This window comes from Mustela putorius, unplaced genomic scaffold, assembly GCF_011764305.1.
Source record: "Mustela putorius furo isolate JIRA1106 unplaced genomic scaffold, ASM1176430v1.1 tig00003845_pilon_pilon_pilon, whole genome shotgun sequence".
Taxonomy (NCBI): domain Eukaryota; kingdom Metazoa; phylum Chordata; class Mammalia; order Carnivora; family Mustelidae; genus Mustela; species Mustela putorius.
Genome location: NW_025421998.1, coordinates 22,504,080 through 22,522,246, shown reverse-complemented (window position 1 = coordinate 22,522,246; position 18,167 = coordinate 22,504,080). Strand labels below are relative to the sequence as shown.

Here is an 18,167-nt window from a genome sequence, read left to right as displayed (position 1 = left end):
CTCCACAATAAATAAAACAAATCTTAGAAGGAAAAAAAAAAGAAAGAAGTACCAAATAAATAGATCAAATGAATCTTGAAATTTGATAAATTTATATAACCAAGTTATATAAATATAGTTAGCACACAGGCTTGAAGGTAACCCCAGAACTGGAGATTGACACAGCTCTGCTACTTTGCAAATATGGTACTTAGTGTCTTTAAACTAGGACCACTTCTACAAAATGGGGATAGAATATTCTCCATCAGGTTATCTCAAAGATTAAATGTAATTAAATCCCTAATGGGCTTCGCAGAGTTTTTGGCACAAAGTTTTACTGTTCTTAGCACATAAACAGTAGCTATTATTATTAGTGAATTTGGTCATTGCTCTGTGACCTCAAAAACTGCATTCTTTCAGTAGAAAGGATTCAATGGACTGTTTTTGCATTATCTGAACCAAAAAAATCAAGAGGCTCTGTAAAACTTTTACTTTTCATTTGATTAATCTGGGACTGTGGGGTTATGATTCTTGCATTTTACTCTGACTTGCAAAAACTCGAAATAACGCAAAGTGCTAACACTATAATTATAAAATTATTACTAGATTTGAGTTTAGAAAGCAAGAAACTTTCATTGTTTCTGACTTTATCATTAACTGTATTTGACTGGAACATAAAATGTAGTGTAACCTTGAGTGAGCAAAATAACAAAGAAACCTGAATCTATTCACGTAGATGTATGTTCAGTGGCGGTGGTAGAGGGAGGGACAGTTTAAAATCTTTGAGGAAAGGTCCTACTCTTGATTTCTACTCAGGTCATGATCTCAAGCCCAGGATTAAGCCCCAGTCAGGTTCCACACTCCATAGGGAGGCCAGTTCTCTCCTTCTCCCTCTACCTTTGGCCCCCTCCCCCACCCATCATGTGCCCTCAGGAGAATACTCATTCTCTCTCTTTCTCAAAAATAAATAATTAAATCTTTAAAAAAAAATACAATAAAATCTTTGAGGACGATTCTCTGCTAACTTATTCCAATCAATTTCAGTATGGTGTAATAATTGTAACATTGGGAACAGCAGGGGATTATATTGTTTTTCTCTGTGCCATTTGTCTGTTGTATCTGAGAATAGAATAATCTCCCATTATCTGCAGGGCAATTGCTGCATATTTTCCTGAAACTCCTGGACTAGTGATATTGTTCATCCGCAAAAGAGTCTGGGTACAGCGTCTGGCACAGAAAGGGTCATGGGGAGATTCACACCCAATGGAGGAAGTCTTAGATGTCTGATATTAGAAGATACCATATTGATTTCCCCCTTCTCTCCACATAAATCAAAGAGATAGTAACTATCTTTCTCTGGATGCCAAATGTTTAGTGCAGCCAAGACAAAATTTTCTCCTCCCCTTTGTCATGTGTTAGAGGCATTTTTAATTGGCAATCTTTGGTGTATATGGCCCCACGAGCAGACTGACTTCTTGATACTTGTATAAAATATTGCTCTTTCAGAAACTGAAATTGGAAATAAAAGCGTCCAAGTTTGAACGATCAAAGTCTGTCAGTGAAGACTCACATCTGCCAAGTCTGTTTTCCTCTTAACAAGTTAGAAGGGCTCTCTCATCAAGCCTTGGACCCGTGTGTATGCCGCATACACTCGCATTTTTAGCATGGCGCATTCGTTCTCTCTGCCAGCCATTTTATGAAGCTCGGCAGCTTAATGCTACAGCAGTTCAGAAGTCCATATGGGAGAAATATTCTGGCAGCCCTCATTTCAGCAAAGCAGCAGGGGCTCTGCAGTTTTTCACATGAGGGGAGTAAAGGAGGAGATCAACAGCCTCTAATGTTCCAGTACCAGTTAGGGATTGTTGATTGGCTCCCAGCGAAAGCACCAGCCAGAGCACGTTCCAGAAATACTCTACAGGGTGATACAGATCTAGGGGTGAGAGCTTCCTTGGCCGAACAGCCCCCCAAAATACACATCCCCCACCTTCAGTCTGGATGCCGGAGACAGCACCCAGCTCACCCTGGAGCAGATATTCTTTCTTTGTGTTTTTTGTTGTTTTTTTTTTCCCAATGCAATTCAAGGGAACAACGTCGCAAAGTGTTATCTGGCATCTTGAAATAGGTTATTTTCCCCCGTCTTCTACTGTCAATTTCACAGTATCAAAAACTAAATTCTACTTTCCTTTGACTAAAAAACACTGCTTCTGCCTTCTTAAAAGCATGTGTTGGTCCATCGGGCAGGTCGCAAACCTTTGAAACCATTTGGCAGAAGGCAGCAGTCTGCAATGAGATGGATGTCCCAGGCCTTTCCGTCTCTTCTTGTTACTCATTTTTCTTGCTCAGTCAGAATGGCTGGCTGTCCACAGCTGTGGGTTGAGTAAACTGTTGGAAAGCATGTCCACGCATATTCCTGGCTCCCCCCAGCCAGCTGTCCTCCGTCATGCCAGGGGAGGTTTTATAACCTTTTGATACTGTGTTGGAGTAAGTTCAGAAGATAGGGATGCTCCTGCCGCATTGGCCCCAAGGAGCCATTTATGTTAAAAAAAAAAAAAAAAAAAAAAAAAAGACTCATGCTCATTCAGGAATACCCTTAACGCTATTTGAAAGTAAGCATGCAAGTTGCTTACTGTCCATATGAAATGACTTTTCCCTACAAGGTACTTCTGTGTTTGAATTTTCAGAGGGGGTTGTGTGTGGTTGAGCATGATTGTGCGATGCTTTTGCCCTCGTGTGTATCTCTAACACATGGGAGAGGATGAGGACTCGTTCCATTTTTACCTTACTTTCATAAACTTTCATTTTGTCAAGGTTTTAAAGTATATTTTTTAATTCTTTTGTTTTTTTTTCTTTCCATGAAATCATAAGCTCTCTTTAGATGCAAGAACCCATTTTCATTTTATAGGATCCCTCTGACAACATATTTGTCTTTTCTCTGTTTAAAATTCATTATATTGTTTTAGAGAAATGACAGGTTCACTGACCATTCATGTTACTGAGTTAAAGTGAGCAAGCTATTTAAAAAGCCTCTGCCCTTTGAAGCTTTGCAGAAAATGGTATTTTATGCTTTCTTTTTGCGTCTTTACTTATAGCTTTAACTGAATTGTTGTTCATCTTTGCCCAATCAGCAAATAATCAATGCCTTTAAATTTCCTTTTCTTTCTCCTTTCCAACAAAGTAAAATGCAAGTATTTAAATTTATCTTACCACACAATGCCAAACACAAAGGAAATGTAAATAGATCGCTGGACTAATTCACATATGCCAGTGAATAATTGTTGAATGTGTGCTGATTAGGCATAATTTTTTTTTTAAACCAAGCTTTTAATTAGGCATCTGCACCGGGTCACAGAAATGAAATTATAAAATTTGATTAAGAAGTCTTTCATTCTTGGGGCACCTGGGTGGTTCAGTGGGTTAAAGCCTCTGCCTTCGGCTCAGGTCATGATCTCAGAGTCCTGGGATCAAGCCCTACATCAGGCTCTCTGCTTAGCAGCAGGGAGTCTGCTTCCCCCTCTTTCTTTGGATCCCTCTCTGCCGACTTGTAATCTCTCTCTGTCAAATAAACGAATAAAATCATAAAAAAAAAATTTAAAAAAAAAAAGAAGTATTTCATTCTTTTGGGAAATAAGGGGCTATGCCAACATTTTGGTATCCTTTTGCCCACAGTTAGGGTGTTGTAATCACTCGCTGCTTTTATAGAAGATCAAGGAACCCTGGGGCAGGCCCCCAGAAGCTTGTCACTTACCTGTTTAATGGCACTACAGAAGTTTCCCAGTTACCTCATAGGAGAGCTCTCCACATTCCCACAAGATGTAGATACTCTTAAAGCTGCACCTTCCACATGATGTTTTTCTGGCTTTTCCATTTTACATGAACAGTAACTAGATGGATGAAAGTGAAATTGCTTGTCCAAGATCACACGGCTATTGAAATAATTTATGCCAGTGCTGAAGTTGCGGGATGGTTCATGAGTTTGGGGGGTGGCAGTGCCCTGTCAGCTCTGCCTCAGCCTTCTCAAAGCCTCCTTCCAAGCAGCCTATTTTGGGGGGCTGCAGGAATTTCACTGAATTATTGGTGGATTCCCCTGTTTGCAATATTGGCTTTACCACTTTCCTCCATTAACTTAATCAAAAGAATGTGGCAGTTCATCTCTCTGTTTTCATATTCAGGATTAATATTTTGTCCAGTGTTCATCCTGATAGGATCTGAGGTACACAAAAGAGTCCTCGAGTCAACATATGTCCTGGACTGTTGTAAATTCTTAACATTTCTGTGGCAGTCTGGAGTTCGATTTTTAAATCTCACCTAATGATCAGAGTGACTTCAGAGAAGTTATGTAACTTCTAGGCTCGGTTTTCCTATGTATAAAGTATAGGTAACAATGCCTATTTGATATAGCTAGGCAAGCTGAGGTTTGTAAATGCCAGATAAATATTATGTGTATTAAATTTTCTAAGTCACTATGATCACAGGTATTTGAGGTGCTGTTAGTGTGGGTAAGTGGGTTGACGAGCTAAGCTGTGAGGAAGACTAGCACACAGGGAGAAGTAATTAATAGTCAACAATAGGAAGTGGCCAGAAAGAAGGTCAGAAAGGTGAGACCCATCTCCAAGGGTAACTAGGCCTTTGTTAGTGGGGACAAGCTGGAGAGAAGCAGGAGGTTGGAAAGAACAGAGCACATCCAGGGGCATGGCTGTGAGCTTGGGCAACTGAGGCACAGACTCGTTTGGAAAGAGGCAGGAGTTAATGAAAAAATAGACCAAGAGCCTTATATGCTGTGCTAGACTATTTGGACTCTATTCTCTGTCTATGAACAGGCACTGAAGGATGTTAAGTAGGAAAAATAACTCAGGAAATAGAGAAGATGAGTTGCCAGGGAAGCAGGTAGAAGGCAGGACCAGTGCTTTGCCGCCAGTGACACTCATGTCTTTGACCAGCACAATACTTACACTCTCTTGGTTCCTGAGCCAATACTGACCAGAGGAGGGTTTTTGTTGGTGGTGTTGTTGTTTTTTAATAAACATATAATGTATTTTTATCCCCAGGGGTACAGGTCTGTGAATCGCCAGGTTTACACACTTCACAGCACTCACCGTAGCACATACCCTCCCCAATGTCCATAACTCCACCTCCTTCTCCCTCCCCCCCACCCAGCAAACCTCAGTTTGTTTTGTGAGTTTAAGAGTCACTTACGGTTTGTCTCCCTTCCAATCCCATCTTGTTTCATTTATTCTTCTCCTACCCCCCTAACTCCCCCATGTTGCATCTCCACTTCCTCATATCAGGGAGATCATATGATAGTTGTCTTTCTCTGATTGACTTATTTCGCTAAGCATGATACCCGAGGAGAGGGTTTTATTAAGAATCCCATGTACTCCTAAAGGTCTGTATGGAGTAGGATTAGGGAACTCCATAACCCCGCAGGCTCACTGTATCATGTCGTATACTAAACTTCCCTTTCCTCTTTCCCTTGTTTTTTCTGCTATGACATCAGGAAGGCCAGCTAAAAAAAAGTGTTGCAGAAGTTCCTACAATAGATGGTAAGGTCCTGACCTCAGATGGTGGAAATAGGAAAAGAAAGGAAGGAACCCGTTGCAGACATAGCTAAGAGGTAGATCCAGAGCCTTTGTCAGAATTTCAGGGTAAAAAAAACTACCTTATAGATCATCTGGTTCAGTCTTCTCTTTTTATAACACTGTGCCTGAGTCACAGTAGTAGTTGAGTATAGTAAATATTTGTTGAATAAATTAATAAATAAATGAGGGATAAGACCCAGAGATGTGTTGACAGCACTGATTACTAACATACCTAGCATAAAGACATAAATCTCTTGACACCCAAGTCAGTGCTCTCTCCATAGGCCACACTTGGTTTTAGAATGTTAAAAAAATAAATAAATAAAACATTCTCAGAACCTTCTTTTAGTGCTATGGCTCAATTCACTTCATTTTCATTCACAATGTGACTTAAAAGGTAGCATACCAGAATTAATAAACTAAGGCTCTTCTGATGAAGGCATTTTGTCCTACCTCTTATACCTTCATAATCTGAGTATTTGTTTTTGGCATTTCTGCATAGGCATTCTGCAATGTCACAAAGTGAGAAAGGTCTAGAGAGAAATACTCAAGGCTCTTCGTGCATCTGGTACAACACGATGCTTCCCTTTGGAGAATAAACTATATTAAGGGCAGTTATTTTCAATTTAATTGAAGTCTTGAGTAGCACACCCTCACAAGTATATGTCACAATTTATTATGTTTGGGGGGACTGTAGAATAGAAAGAGAATGAATATTCAGTATTATAATAAAATTTCCTATTACAATAAGATTTATATGATTATTATTATAAAAAACATAAATATAAGATTCAGAAAAGAATGACAGGTCAGTTGAATCTTATTGGCTAGAGACAAACATCAAAAAATAATTTTTCAATGTAGAGTGCATGTAATTGGTGGGATGGGAGTAGTGGGTGAGATTTTTTTTTTTTCTTTTAGCAAAAAAATGTAGATGACTTGGCAAAAACACAATTCTGAAACAATAAAGGCAGCAAGGTCAGCTATGTAATCTATTTCAGTTTTCCTCTGATTAAATCTTTCTGTCCTTTATTCAATACAAATATATTCTAAATACCTGAAGAGTTCCAAACATAGTAATATCACTCTATAAATTTTGTGGGAGGTAACTTGGAATAGGTAGAAAACTCCCACAAAGGAATAAAGTCAGAGGTGAATTTGTACTGATAAACATGAGATTATAGCAATCGGAGCAGGAATAATAGGAGATATCTTTGAAAAAAAATGAAGGAAAGGATGAATCATTTGGGATGGAATTACACCCAGAAAGGAAGTTCCCCTGAGGGGAGAGGAATAGCAGAATTCAAGTAAAAGGCAAGGAGCAAGTTGTAAATTGTGAGCAGTTAAGAAACAGGCGCCACAAGAATGGGAACTTACTGGGTGGTGAAGACAAAAATAAGTTGGAAAGCCTGCTAGTAAAGAGCGTTAACCAGCACATCTAAAGGTTGAGTCGTTTGAGCTTAGTGGAGGAGGCTACGGGATGAAAATGGAATGTGAAGGAAGCAATTCTAGTCTCGTCCAAGATGGTGGCTAATGAAGGTAGACAGCAGGTGGTAAGTGAGAGAGGCTAAAAAGGAAGCCTTTGCACACCACCGTGACTCAACAAATGTGGGAGCAGAAGAAAGAAGTATAAAAATAACTGCACTTGAAGCACTGCTTTATGAAAAGTGCCCTGCTTTATCCAAAATAATGAAGTACCCAAGAGGTATCCGGTAGTGTATTTTGATTCCCATGACTAAGAGAGAGACCAGTTAGCTTGGCACGTGCTTTCATACAGGCCAGCAGTTTTCAACTTCTGCTTCATCAGCCTGACTCTCCTTCACTGTCACTTTGAAATCTCTTCATTGGGAATCGGGTCCTTATGAGATCAGCTCTGCTGGAGACCCCAAGCTCATCAGTCATTCCAAATCTGACCCAGATGCCCAAGGTCAGTGGTCCCAAAACATCTGGCCCCAATAGGGCCTAAAGTGAATGGCCACACAGGCAACAGTGTAAACTTGCAGGCTAGATGGCACTAAAAATGTGTGCTTGGCTTCCGAAAGAAAAGCACCATTTTATTTTTATGGAGAGCCCTTCCTTGGTAAAATTAAAAGTGTTTTCACAAGCATGATCTCATTCTCTCACAGTAGCCGTGTGAAAGAGGAAATGGAGGAGATATTTTAATTCCCATTTTATAAAAGAATAAATTGAGAGGGGGAGAGATCAAGTGACTCTTTTCCCAATTCTCCCTCTTAAATAGGCCAACGGGGCTTGAGCTAGAGCCAGTTTTCCTAATGATGTCTCTCTCTCTCTCTCTCTCTATCTCTTTCTCTGTGTATTCTGAAGCCCAGTCTATCCTAAGACTTGGCATGGCACCATCAGATGGCATGTACCAGGTGGTTCATATTTTTATTTCACAATATATAAGTGACATTCATATAGCACAATCTATAAATATCCTACCCAATTAGTACTATCTGAACAGGCAAATGTTTGCTTACAAATCCATCTACAGTTGTGGGATGACACAATGTCTAGGCATCTATATACATATTTTTAAGTGAGCTGTTGAGCACTGTCAAGTTGTTAGTTTTAATCCTGTGATAACTGACCACGGATCTTTCACATTCAGAAAGCTTCTGCGTAGCTCCATAAAGATACCGCTTTATCACTGCTTGCTTGATGACTTGAAAAATTGCTCTGAATGGAAAATATCCATAAATTTTAAAAGGCAGTCTTACAAGAACCACAAATAGTTCTCATTCTGTTTCTAAATAGCAAGATCACATTAAAACTCAAAAATAGATAACATTAATCACTATAATTCAAATAACTACTCTCTAGACCTGGCAGGGAACCTTGAGAGCTTAGTTCTTTTTTCCTATGAATTTCTGGCATAGCATGCTTGGGGGGTGGGGAGTTTGTTAACAGTATTTAAAGTTAGGGAAAACCTTAGCGGAAAGTGGCATTTGTTGCCTTCCTGTCTTTTATCTGCCCACTCAGAAACCCATACTCAGCCTTGATTATGACTGTGGTGGGAATAACTGGTGGGACTGTGCTGATTTTTATAGAAGGATATAACCAAGGACAGATAATAATTACTAAAATAGCAGTCATCCTTTGCATAACAATTTGCAGTTTACAGACCTTGTCACCTGCACAATCTCATTTGTTTTTTCCCATAGAACAATACATTGCTATTATTATTGTTCCTCACTATTGTGAAGAATGTGAGTCACAGAGGATTTAAGTGAGTTTTGAAAGTCACACAGCTAGGAAGTGATGGAGCTGGAAATCGGACCAAAGTTTTCTGACGCCCTATCCCATGGAATGTCAGCTGTACCATGCAGCCTCCCAAACCTACCAAAAATGTTGGGTCAAGAATGGAGATGGGCAGAAAAGTACTCAATCTGTTTTAAAAAAAATTTTTTTTAAGGACTAGCCAAATAGGTAAAAATGAGGAAATGATGTATACTAAAGAGGAAACCCAAATGGCCAATAAACATATGAAAAGATGCTCACCCTCACTAGCAGTCAGGGAAATGCAAATTAAAACCGTGATCACACCCATTAGAGCAATGAAAATTAAGTCTGAGAATGCCAAGTATTGTATCAGATAGGGAGCAATGAAAATTCTGATATACCAGAAATGGGAGTGTAAATCAATTTGACCTATTTTGCTAGCCATTTGCCATGATAGAACGAAGTTGAAGAAGCATGTGGTCTTGGCCCAGCAATTCAACTCCAAGGTCCATACCTCAGAAAAACTCCCCCGCAAGTGCACAAGGGCCATGGAAGTAGATTATTAGCAGAATTATCTTTAGTAGCCAAAAATTCACAAGAACCCAAGCATCTATTAACATAAGAATGGACAAATATTAATAAAATAGTGATATAGCCATCCGAAAATAATCTGTTGCAATGAAAATTAATGAAGTAGAGGTAAAAATAGATAAGTATCACAAATACATTTGGAAGGAAATTACAGAAGATTAATATATATACCATTTACAATGATTTTAAAATGTACAAAGCCATCTTTGGGAGATATTGTTATTTAGGGATTAAATATTGCCTAGGGACATTATTTACAGGTACGTAGATTGTCATAAAAACAAAATGCATGTGAATAATGCAGGACAGTGACTATAATTGGCAAGGGCAGTAGGTGGGAGAGAGGTGCTAGCCGGGACCACAGCTCATATGTTCAGTGTTCTCATCATTGAGTTGGACGGTGGTACACGGTATTTATTATTCTCTCAACCTTTGGAATGTGTAAAATAGATGATCCTAACTTTAAAGGTAGAAGAGGCAGGGAGAAAAGAAAAAAGTGTGTCTGGATCAGCTACTTCAACAGACCCATTGAAAATGATGCCAGAGAGTCCCCGTTTGCCGTGGTCTGCTGACAATCACAGTCCCAGAGAAAGGATGCTCATCCCAACTCAACCCTCGTCCTGCTCCAAAATCCACCATTACACCAACACCCTTTCTGATATACATAATTGAAGTGTGAAGTTCCATCTAACCAATCACGGCGTCTGTGACATTTTCTAGAATCACACTTAAGCTGGATCCCAGAAAATGTTTGTTTGACTTTTCTGTCTTTATATCTTTAGCACTTTCAAGCAGATCTCTAGCATTTGAGAGGAGTGAATGTTAGTTAACTGAGTCTATGTTGTTGAAAGTATTTTACTCAAGAATGTTTTATTCATAGAATTATTTATTTTAGAATGCATAGAGTGAAGTAATCATTTCATATCAGACACCTAAGAAAAGCTAAAAAAGTATTTAACTCTGAAAGTTTAACTCTGTTTTTACATTTTTGATGTTTGCAATTCTGATGGGCAAGGATGTCTCAGAATGAAATCCCTAGCCATTTACTCTACCCACTTCAGAATTACCCCAATAAATTAACGTCTGCTGAGTTACTCATTTGACAGTCTGTGAAAACATGTCTTTTATATCCCTCATATACTGCTCAGCGTAGTCAGTCACAATCCCAATTTGCAAGTTCAACTCTCAAATATTATGGTTTGTGAGAATAAAAATATCCACTCATAATAGAACAGTTCTCTATAAATAAAATTGATACTCATACATAATTGAAATTTTTAAACAATTATCTCAAGCGTGTTTTTACTGTATCTTAAGGAGGAAATATTGTTTTTCAGAGTTTTTATTTTATAATGAATAATTAATATTCAGGGTATTTTTAACTTCCTAAAGTTACCTTCTATCCAGTGGGCTTCTGTAACTCTACGATAATTCATTGGGGAGAGAGGACAAATGCCTTATTCAAGAAGATCTACAGGAATATTAATTAATTTAAGATCAGAAGATGAGTTTATGGCATCCTCTTGTTTGAAAGCCAGGGCCCCAAATCCCCTCCATCCGAGCTTGGCAATTGTAATATAAGTAGTGGTCCACATTTACTGGGCACTCACCATGTGTCAGACACAATACCAAACACTTTCCCTGCATTATCTTATTTAATCCTCACAACAACTTTACAAATGAGGAACGGTGGCTCAAAGTAGGCATGTCACTTGCCCCAATCACATATCTGCTAATTAGTAGAGCCAGGATATGGACCTGGGTCCCTGATCCCAGAACTAGTTCTCTTGACCTTTACTTGTGCATACATGGAGCCTTTGTAAACACATCTTACTATAGATGGAGAAAATAAATGGGCAACATGTTTCCTCTTCCATGAAAAAGAAAAATAGCAGTTGACTCGTCAACTTAGACCAAAAAAACCGTGTACCGGGGCTTTTAAATATAAAACTTATGACCACCACTTCTCAATAGTTTGCAAAGTCCATTAACTGAATTGCACTGGAGATGGAAATGAAGATGAAAAAGAAGCATAGAATGTGTGCTTCCTCAAGGTCCAAATTCTTCCAAACCTTTCTTTCTGAACACAAAGCTGTTTCTGAGCTCCAAGTATAAACACATAGCATTTTTTTTTCATCATTTGATTATCGTGTTTGTTGGCAGACCTGTTGGTAACCTTGAGTCACCTACAGTGAATTTAAATATTATTCTAATTGATTTCCTTGCTGCTTACTGAGAAACAGAGTGCCTTTTTTACTAGTCTCATAAATAATTCCATTTCTCTATGTCAACTTTAATTGAACTTACCTCATGTTGTCAATCTCTTTCTTTTTTCCTTGCAGGTGATGTCATTGTCTATATTAATGAAGTTTGTGTCCTTGGACATACTCATGCAGATGTAGTCAAACTTTTCCAGTCTGTTCCTATTGGTCAGAGTGTCAACCTGGTACTGTGTCGTGGCTACCCTTTGCCCTTTGATCCTGAAGATCCTGCTAACAGCATGGTGCCACCCCTTGCAATAATGGAGAGGCCACCTCCAGTGATGGTCAATGGAAGACATAACTATGAAACATACTTGGAATACATTTCTCGGACCTCACAGTCGGTTCCAGATATAACAGATCGGCCGCCTCATTCTTTGCACTCAATGCCAGCTGATGGTCAACTAGATGGCACGTATCCACCACCCGTCCATGACGACAATGTGTCTATGGCTTCATCTGGGGCCACCCAAGCTGAACTTATGACCTTAACCATTGTGAAAGGGGCCCAGGGCTTTGGCTTCACTATTGCCGACAGTCCTACAGGACAGCGGGTGAAACAAATACTTGACATTCAGGGATGCCCTGGCCTGTGTGAAGGTGACCTCATTGTTGAGATCAACCAGCAGAATGTACAGAACCTGAGCCATACAGAAGTAGTGGATATACTTAAGGACTGTCCTGTTGGAAGTGAGACTTCTTTGATTATCCATCGAGGAGGTAAGATAAACACGACTCACTAATAAAATATGCACGTAAAATAGTAAGACTGTTACAATACTATCATAAAAAAGGAATTTCCCCAGAGATGAGTAAAATCATACTTTAAAAAATGAAAGTCAAAGAATAGGAGAGAAAAACAAGAGTCTAGAAGCAGTGGTTTTGTTTTGTTTTGTTTTAATTTTGAGAATATATATTTTCTTCCTATTTTATATTCAACACAGTAAAAGTAGTGCTTTCTGTCTTACAAATGTATCTTAGTATGCAGTTGGAGGGTAAAGCCTAATCCGCAAATATATTTGGTTTATATTCTAAAAGTTCATTATATATTGCTTATAGAGATCCCAAACTGGTTTCCCATTGTCTTAATCAAGAAATCTAGGTTCTTCCAATCTAGTCAATGCTCTGTATTGTGCTTAGGATTCTAGTTAGCAAGTGGAAGCTGGTTCAACCCCTGCCAAGTTCAAATGTAGTCTTGTAATCCCCATAAGGACCTTTGGGAACTGGTTGCCACAGAAAAATCTTTTCAGAATCATGAACAGGGATGCTTAGGACACTTCTTCCACTAGGAAGGTTCTCCTCCAGCAATAATTTCTCATGGTGCCTTCCATGACCTGGGAAGGAAGTTATGGAACCCAGTTAGGGCTGAAGTTCTAAGCTGGGTGTTCTGGCTGAACTATAGAAATCGGAGCAGTGAGGAGGGTGGGAAGAACTCTGAGTCCTGGGGGTTTCCTCCCTTCTACCTTCAGGGGAAGGAAATGGGGCTAAGTGGAAGCCCTCCTTCATTCCTCTGCTACTTTGCTGTTAACTGTCAGTGACACTAGGGAGAGAAATGAGGGGAGGGCCACAGACAGGAAGGATACTTGAAAAGAGTATAAAAGAAAAGGCTCAGGCTAAGTCCTGGTTTTCTGGGACTGGGGACACTTAAAAGTCCAGGAGCCTCAGAAGCCTTGTCTGTTATATTGGGATGATAATACTCCTTAACCTGGTGGTCGTGTTCTTTATATCGAATGGCCCACAGTAGGTGTTCATGAAATGTGTGTTGAGCACAAAGGAGTCCCGAAGCTCTAGGAAGGGTGGGGCACAGGTAGCAGCACTTCGAGGAACTCAGGCGTGAAGAACACACATGTGGCCAACCTATGTGATTGTCCATTCAGAACACTAAAAACAGCATGAAAACCCTGTCAGTTTGAAATGCAAAGGAAAGCAGTCAGAGCTTGAAAGAAGCACCTTTTATGATTTATTTGGGCCTCACTGCAGGTGTTTCCACTTCAAGGAGGTATTTACATTATTGATTCCTTGTGTGAAAGTGGACGACAAATAGTAGGCATTTTTTGAGCAACACTGCACAAAGTATTATGTCCCTATATTAAAAAGGGAAATTATGATAGCAGAAGTCTTAAATTTGACCTTCTTAAGGCGTTGTTACAGAATAGCACTCGAATCTTTATAATTAAATATTGACAATGTATTTTAATTTCTCCCATTGCTTGTGTAAGATTAAAACAAATATTCTTAATTAAAGCCATATCTTTGTAGCATGCAGCTGAAAAGCAAATCTTTGTAACAGATTCTTGATATTAAAAGGTATACTGAAAACCACTGTATAGTATAGCCATTCTATGAGTCATAGAAGCAAATTTGGATACATATCCTATATAATGACTTCTTTTTAAAGGCATGGCATAGCAGGAAAAAGTACTTTGAAATCATTAATATATATATAAATGCCCACTATCAGATAGACAACCCTATACTTGCTCTTTTTTTCCCTCTAGTTTTCCCACCTCTCCTTTAATCCTCTGGGATGTCAACTTTTATTTGCATTTTGCTTATGGTTAGGGTTAGGAATTGGTTTTTATTTTGTGGCTGATGCAGACCTGCAGAATGTAGTACCCTGTAATGCTTAAAGTACTTCTAGTCAAAAACCTCTCATGTTTCCCCAAATTCCCACAATTTGCACTCATCCTCTCTGAAATTATAAGGAACTAATACCATGGTTTTTGTGATGAAATTTTTCACAATTATTTTGGCTATTCTAGATTCTTTCCATTTTCATATAAATTTGGGGGTCATCTTTTGCTTTCTCTTATTATAGGCTACTCCTAAGTGCTCATAGCCTCATTCAGATACATACAGACATTCAAGAGTAGAGTCACATGCCTGGGTCCTTCTATCAGAATTGTGGTTCTTTGTTTTAATTATTTATGAGGATTTTTAGTTTAATTTTTTTTTAGACAGTGTCTGAAGAGGTATCCAGTGAAAAATAATTCTCTTTACTGTCCCAGACTTTCAGTCCTTTTTTCAGAGGCAGACAAGTTTTTTGAATATATACTTCCAGAAATGTTGTGGTCCTAAGGAGCACACGCATGAATATAGGTAGTGTGTTTACTATAAATGATATGATATTATACACACAAATGTCTAGCTCTAAATATCTTGGTTATGAGGGTATATTTCATTTTTAACACTACTGTGAAGTAACTTATATAACATAAAATTAACCCACTTAAATTATATACATCATTAAGTTTCACTAAAATGGTATTTTTTGTGTGTGTAACAGTCCCCGTAATCCTTAGAACATCCATCATCTCAAATTGTCTCAGACCCGGAAAATCACTAAGATGCTTTCTGGATAGTTTTGCCTTTCTGTAAATTTTTCATAAATGGAATCACACAGGGACACCTGGGTGACACAGTAGGTTAGGTTAAGCCCTGGGCTGTTGGCTTCTGCTCAGGTAGTGATCTCATCACAGTGGTGAGATCAAGCTCACATTGGACTCCGTGCTCAACGCAGAATGCGCTTTAAGAGTCTTTCTCTCCCTCTGCCCTCCCGCTTGTGCGTGTTCTCTCTCTCTCTCTCTCTCTTGGAAATAAATAAATAAATCTTTAATTCAATCAATCAGTCAATCAATGGAATCAAACAGTATATAGTCTTTCACCTAACATAATGCTCCCGTGATTCCCCCATGCTGAAGCATGTGTGAGCAGTGTGTTTCTTTTTATCACTGGGTAGTTAGTGTTCCATTATATGGATCTACCACTTTTTGAAATCCATTCACAAACGGATGGACATTAGAGTCGTTTTCAGGTTTTGACATTCATAAGTAATGTTGCCGTGAACACTTCGATGTAAGTGTTTGTATGTGCCTATGTTTTTGTTTTTCTTGATGAGATACCTAGGAGTGATACTGCCAACTTATGTGACAAATATAAATTTAAATTGTTAAGAAATTGCCACAATGTTTTCCAAAGTAACTATACCATTTTACATTCCCCACTAGTAATATATGAGGTTTCCAGTTTCTGCCCATTGTTGCCCTAGTCGGTAGTCTTAATTACAGTCATTCTAGTGTCTGTATAATGATAACTTTTTTGTAATTTTAATTTACATTTCTCAATTTTTTATGTGTTTACCACATTCTCATGTGTTTATTAACATTCATATATCTTCTTTGATAGCATGACTACTCAATATTTTGCCCATTTGAATATTTATTGGGCTATTTATCTTCTTATTATGTTGTTAAAGTTCTTTATATATTCTGATTACATGTCTTTCCTAAGATATATGGTTTGCAGATATTTTCTCCCAGTCTGTGGCATGACTTTTCATTTTCTTAATGGTTTCTTTTGAAGCATGGAAGTTTTTAATTTTAATGAAGTCCAATTTATCAGTGTTTTCTTATGTGGATTATTACTTTGGTATTATATCTATGAAATCTCTGCCTGACCCGGGGTCACAAACTTTTTCCTGCTTTCTTTTAGAAGTTGTATAATTTCAGCTCCTGCATTTAGATCTCTAAATCATTTTAAGGTCACATTTGTGGATGGTGTGAGGTAAGAGTTGAATGCATTTTGTTGGATATGGGTATTTCATTGTTCTAGAGCTATTTGTTGGAAAAAAAATAAAACCTGTCCTTTCCTCTTGGATTGTTTTGTGGCACTTTAATATTTTATTATACTAGCATGAATGTGAGGATTTATTTCTAGACTTTAACCTGTTCTATTGATCTGTATGTTTGTCCTTCTGATAATGCTGTACTTTATAGATTCCTTTAGCTTTTACATTAAGTCTTGAAAGTGTGACTCTTCTTTTTTCTCCTTTTTCACAATTATCTTGGCTATTCTAGATTCTTTCCAGTTTCATATAAATTTAGGGATCATTGTTCTTATTTTATTTGTTTTAAATAAAAGGACTGTGGAGATTATGGTGTTGCTCAAATACGCAGAAGAATTTGTGAAGAATTGCCAAGCTAACACTGAATGTCTCAATTCATAAATGGTATATCTCTCATTTATTTGAATCTCCTTCAATTTCTTCCAGCAATGGTTTGTAGTTTTCAATGCTCAGAGCTTACACTTCTTCTGTCAAACTTAATCCTTTCTGTTTTATGATTTTTAACATTATTGGGAACAGAATTATTTTCTGAATGTCATTTTCAGATTGTCATTTGTGAATACATAGAAATACATTTGATTTTGGGGGGGGGGGGATCTTGTACATTGCAACCCAGTTACGCTCACTTACTTCTGGAGGTTTTTTATAAATTTCACAAGATTATTTACATAGATTATTATGTTGTCTGATGGTACAGTCTTATTTCCTCCCTTCCAGTTTATATGCCTTTGATTCTTTTATCTTGCCTTATAACACTAGCTGGACCTCCACTATGATGTTTCATGGAAGTGATTATGAGCAGACATCCTTGTTTCATTGTCAGTTTGGGGGGAAAGCATTAATCTTTCACCACTAAGTATGATTTTAGGTGCAGGTTTTTTATGTGCCCTTCATCAGGTTGAGAAAGTTCAGGTGTATACTTAGTTCATTGAGAATTTTAATAATCAACTTATTTTGGCTTTGAACAAAAGTTTGTTGGCTTTTTTTTCCCCCGGAAACTATTGTTTGTTTGTTTGTTTATTTGTTTCCTGATCATGTGGGGTTTGTTTGGGGTTTTTTTTAACCTTTTATTAACACAGTGTTGCAAAGCCTGGGAGACTCAGTCTGCCTTTGGCTCAACTCATGTTTACAGGGTCCTGGGATGGAGTCTCACATCTGGCTCCGGGCTCAGCAGGGAGCCTATTTCTCCCTCTGCTTGCTGCTCCCCACCTGCTTGTGCTCTCTTTCTCTCTCTTTCTGACAAATAAATAAAATCTTTTAAAAAGTACAATGTTATACATTACATAATTTAATTTTTTTTTACTCCTTCTGCTGCTGTGCCCCCAACTGCTTGTGCTCTCCCTCTCACTCTTTTTGACAAATAAAATCTTAAAAAAAATACAATGTTATACATTACATAATTTTACAAATTTTTTACGGGAGGAGGAGCATAAGGAGAGGGAGAAAGAGAGAATCTTTCAAGCAGACTCCACGCTGATTGTGGAGCCCACGCGTGACTCAATCTCATAACCCCGAGATCTAGTCTGAGCCAAAATCAAGAGTTGATGCCCAACTGACTGAGCCACCGAGGTGCCCCTCCATGATTTTTAGATGTTGAACTAATTTTTGCATTCTGATATAATCCCATTTGTGGATAATCCTCTTTGTATGTGGTAGACTTTCACTTGCTTATATTTTATTAAGAATTTCTGAACCTACTCAGGGAGAGATTTTTCTTCAGTTTTCTTGTCACATGGTGTCATTGTCTGGCTTTTGTGTCAGGATAATCCTGGCCTCATCACAGGACTTGCAAGTGTTCCTTCTCTTTTTTCTGAAAGAGTTTGTGTGGGGCCAATATTGGTTCTTCCATAAAAGTTCGATAGAATTTACCAGTGAAGCCATCTGGTAAAAAAGACTTTTGTTTATTAATTAAAC

The 18,167-nt window shown here is 38.2% G+C and overlaps 1 protein-coding gene across 5 annotated transcripts in view; it reads left to right on the top strand.

Annotated features, from left to right (window-relative positions):
- The window catches only part of MAGI2 (membrane associated guanylate kinase, WW and PDZ domain containing 2), a 1,343,119-nt gene that overhangs the window by 1,086,643 nt on the left and 238,309 nt on the right, over window positions 1–18,167 (top strand). For all 5 annotated transcript variants that reach the window (XM_045089715.1, XM_045089714.1, XM_045089718.1 and 2 more), the window contains one exon: window positions 11,711–12,349. In XM_045089715.1, coding sequence (XP_044945650.1) covers window positions 11,711–12,349 — 639 coding nt within the window. The remainder of the gene's footprint in view (window positions 1–11,710; window positions 12,350–18,167) is intronic.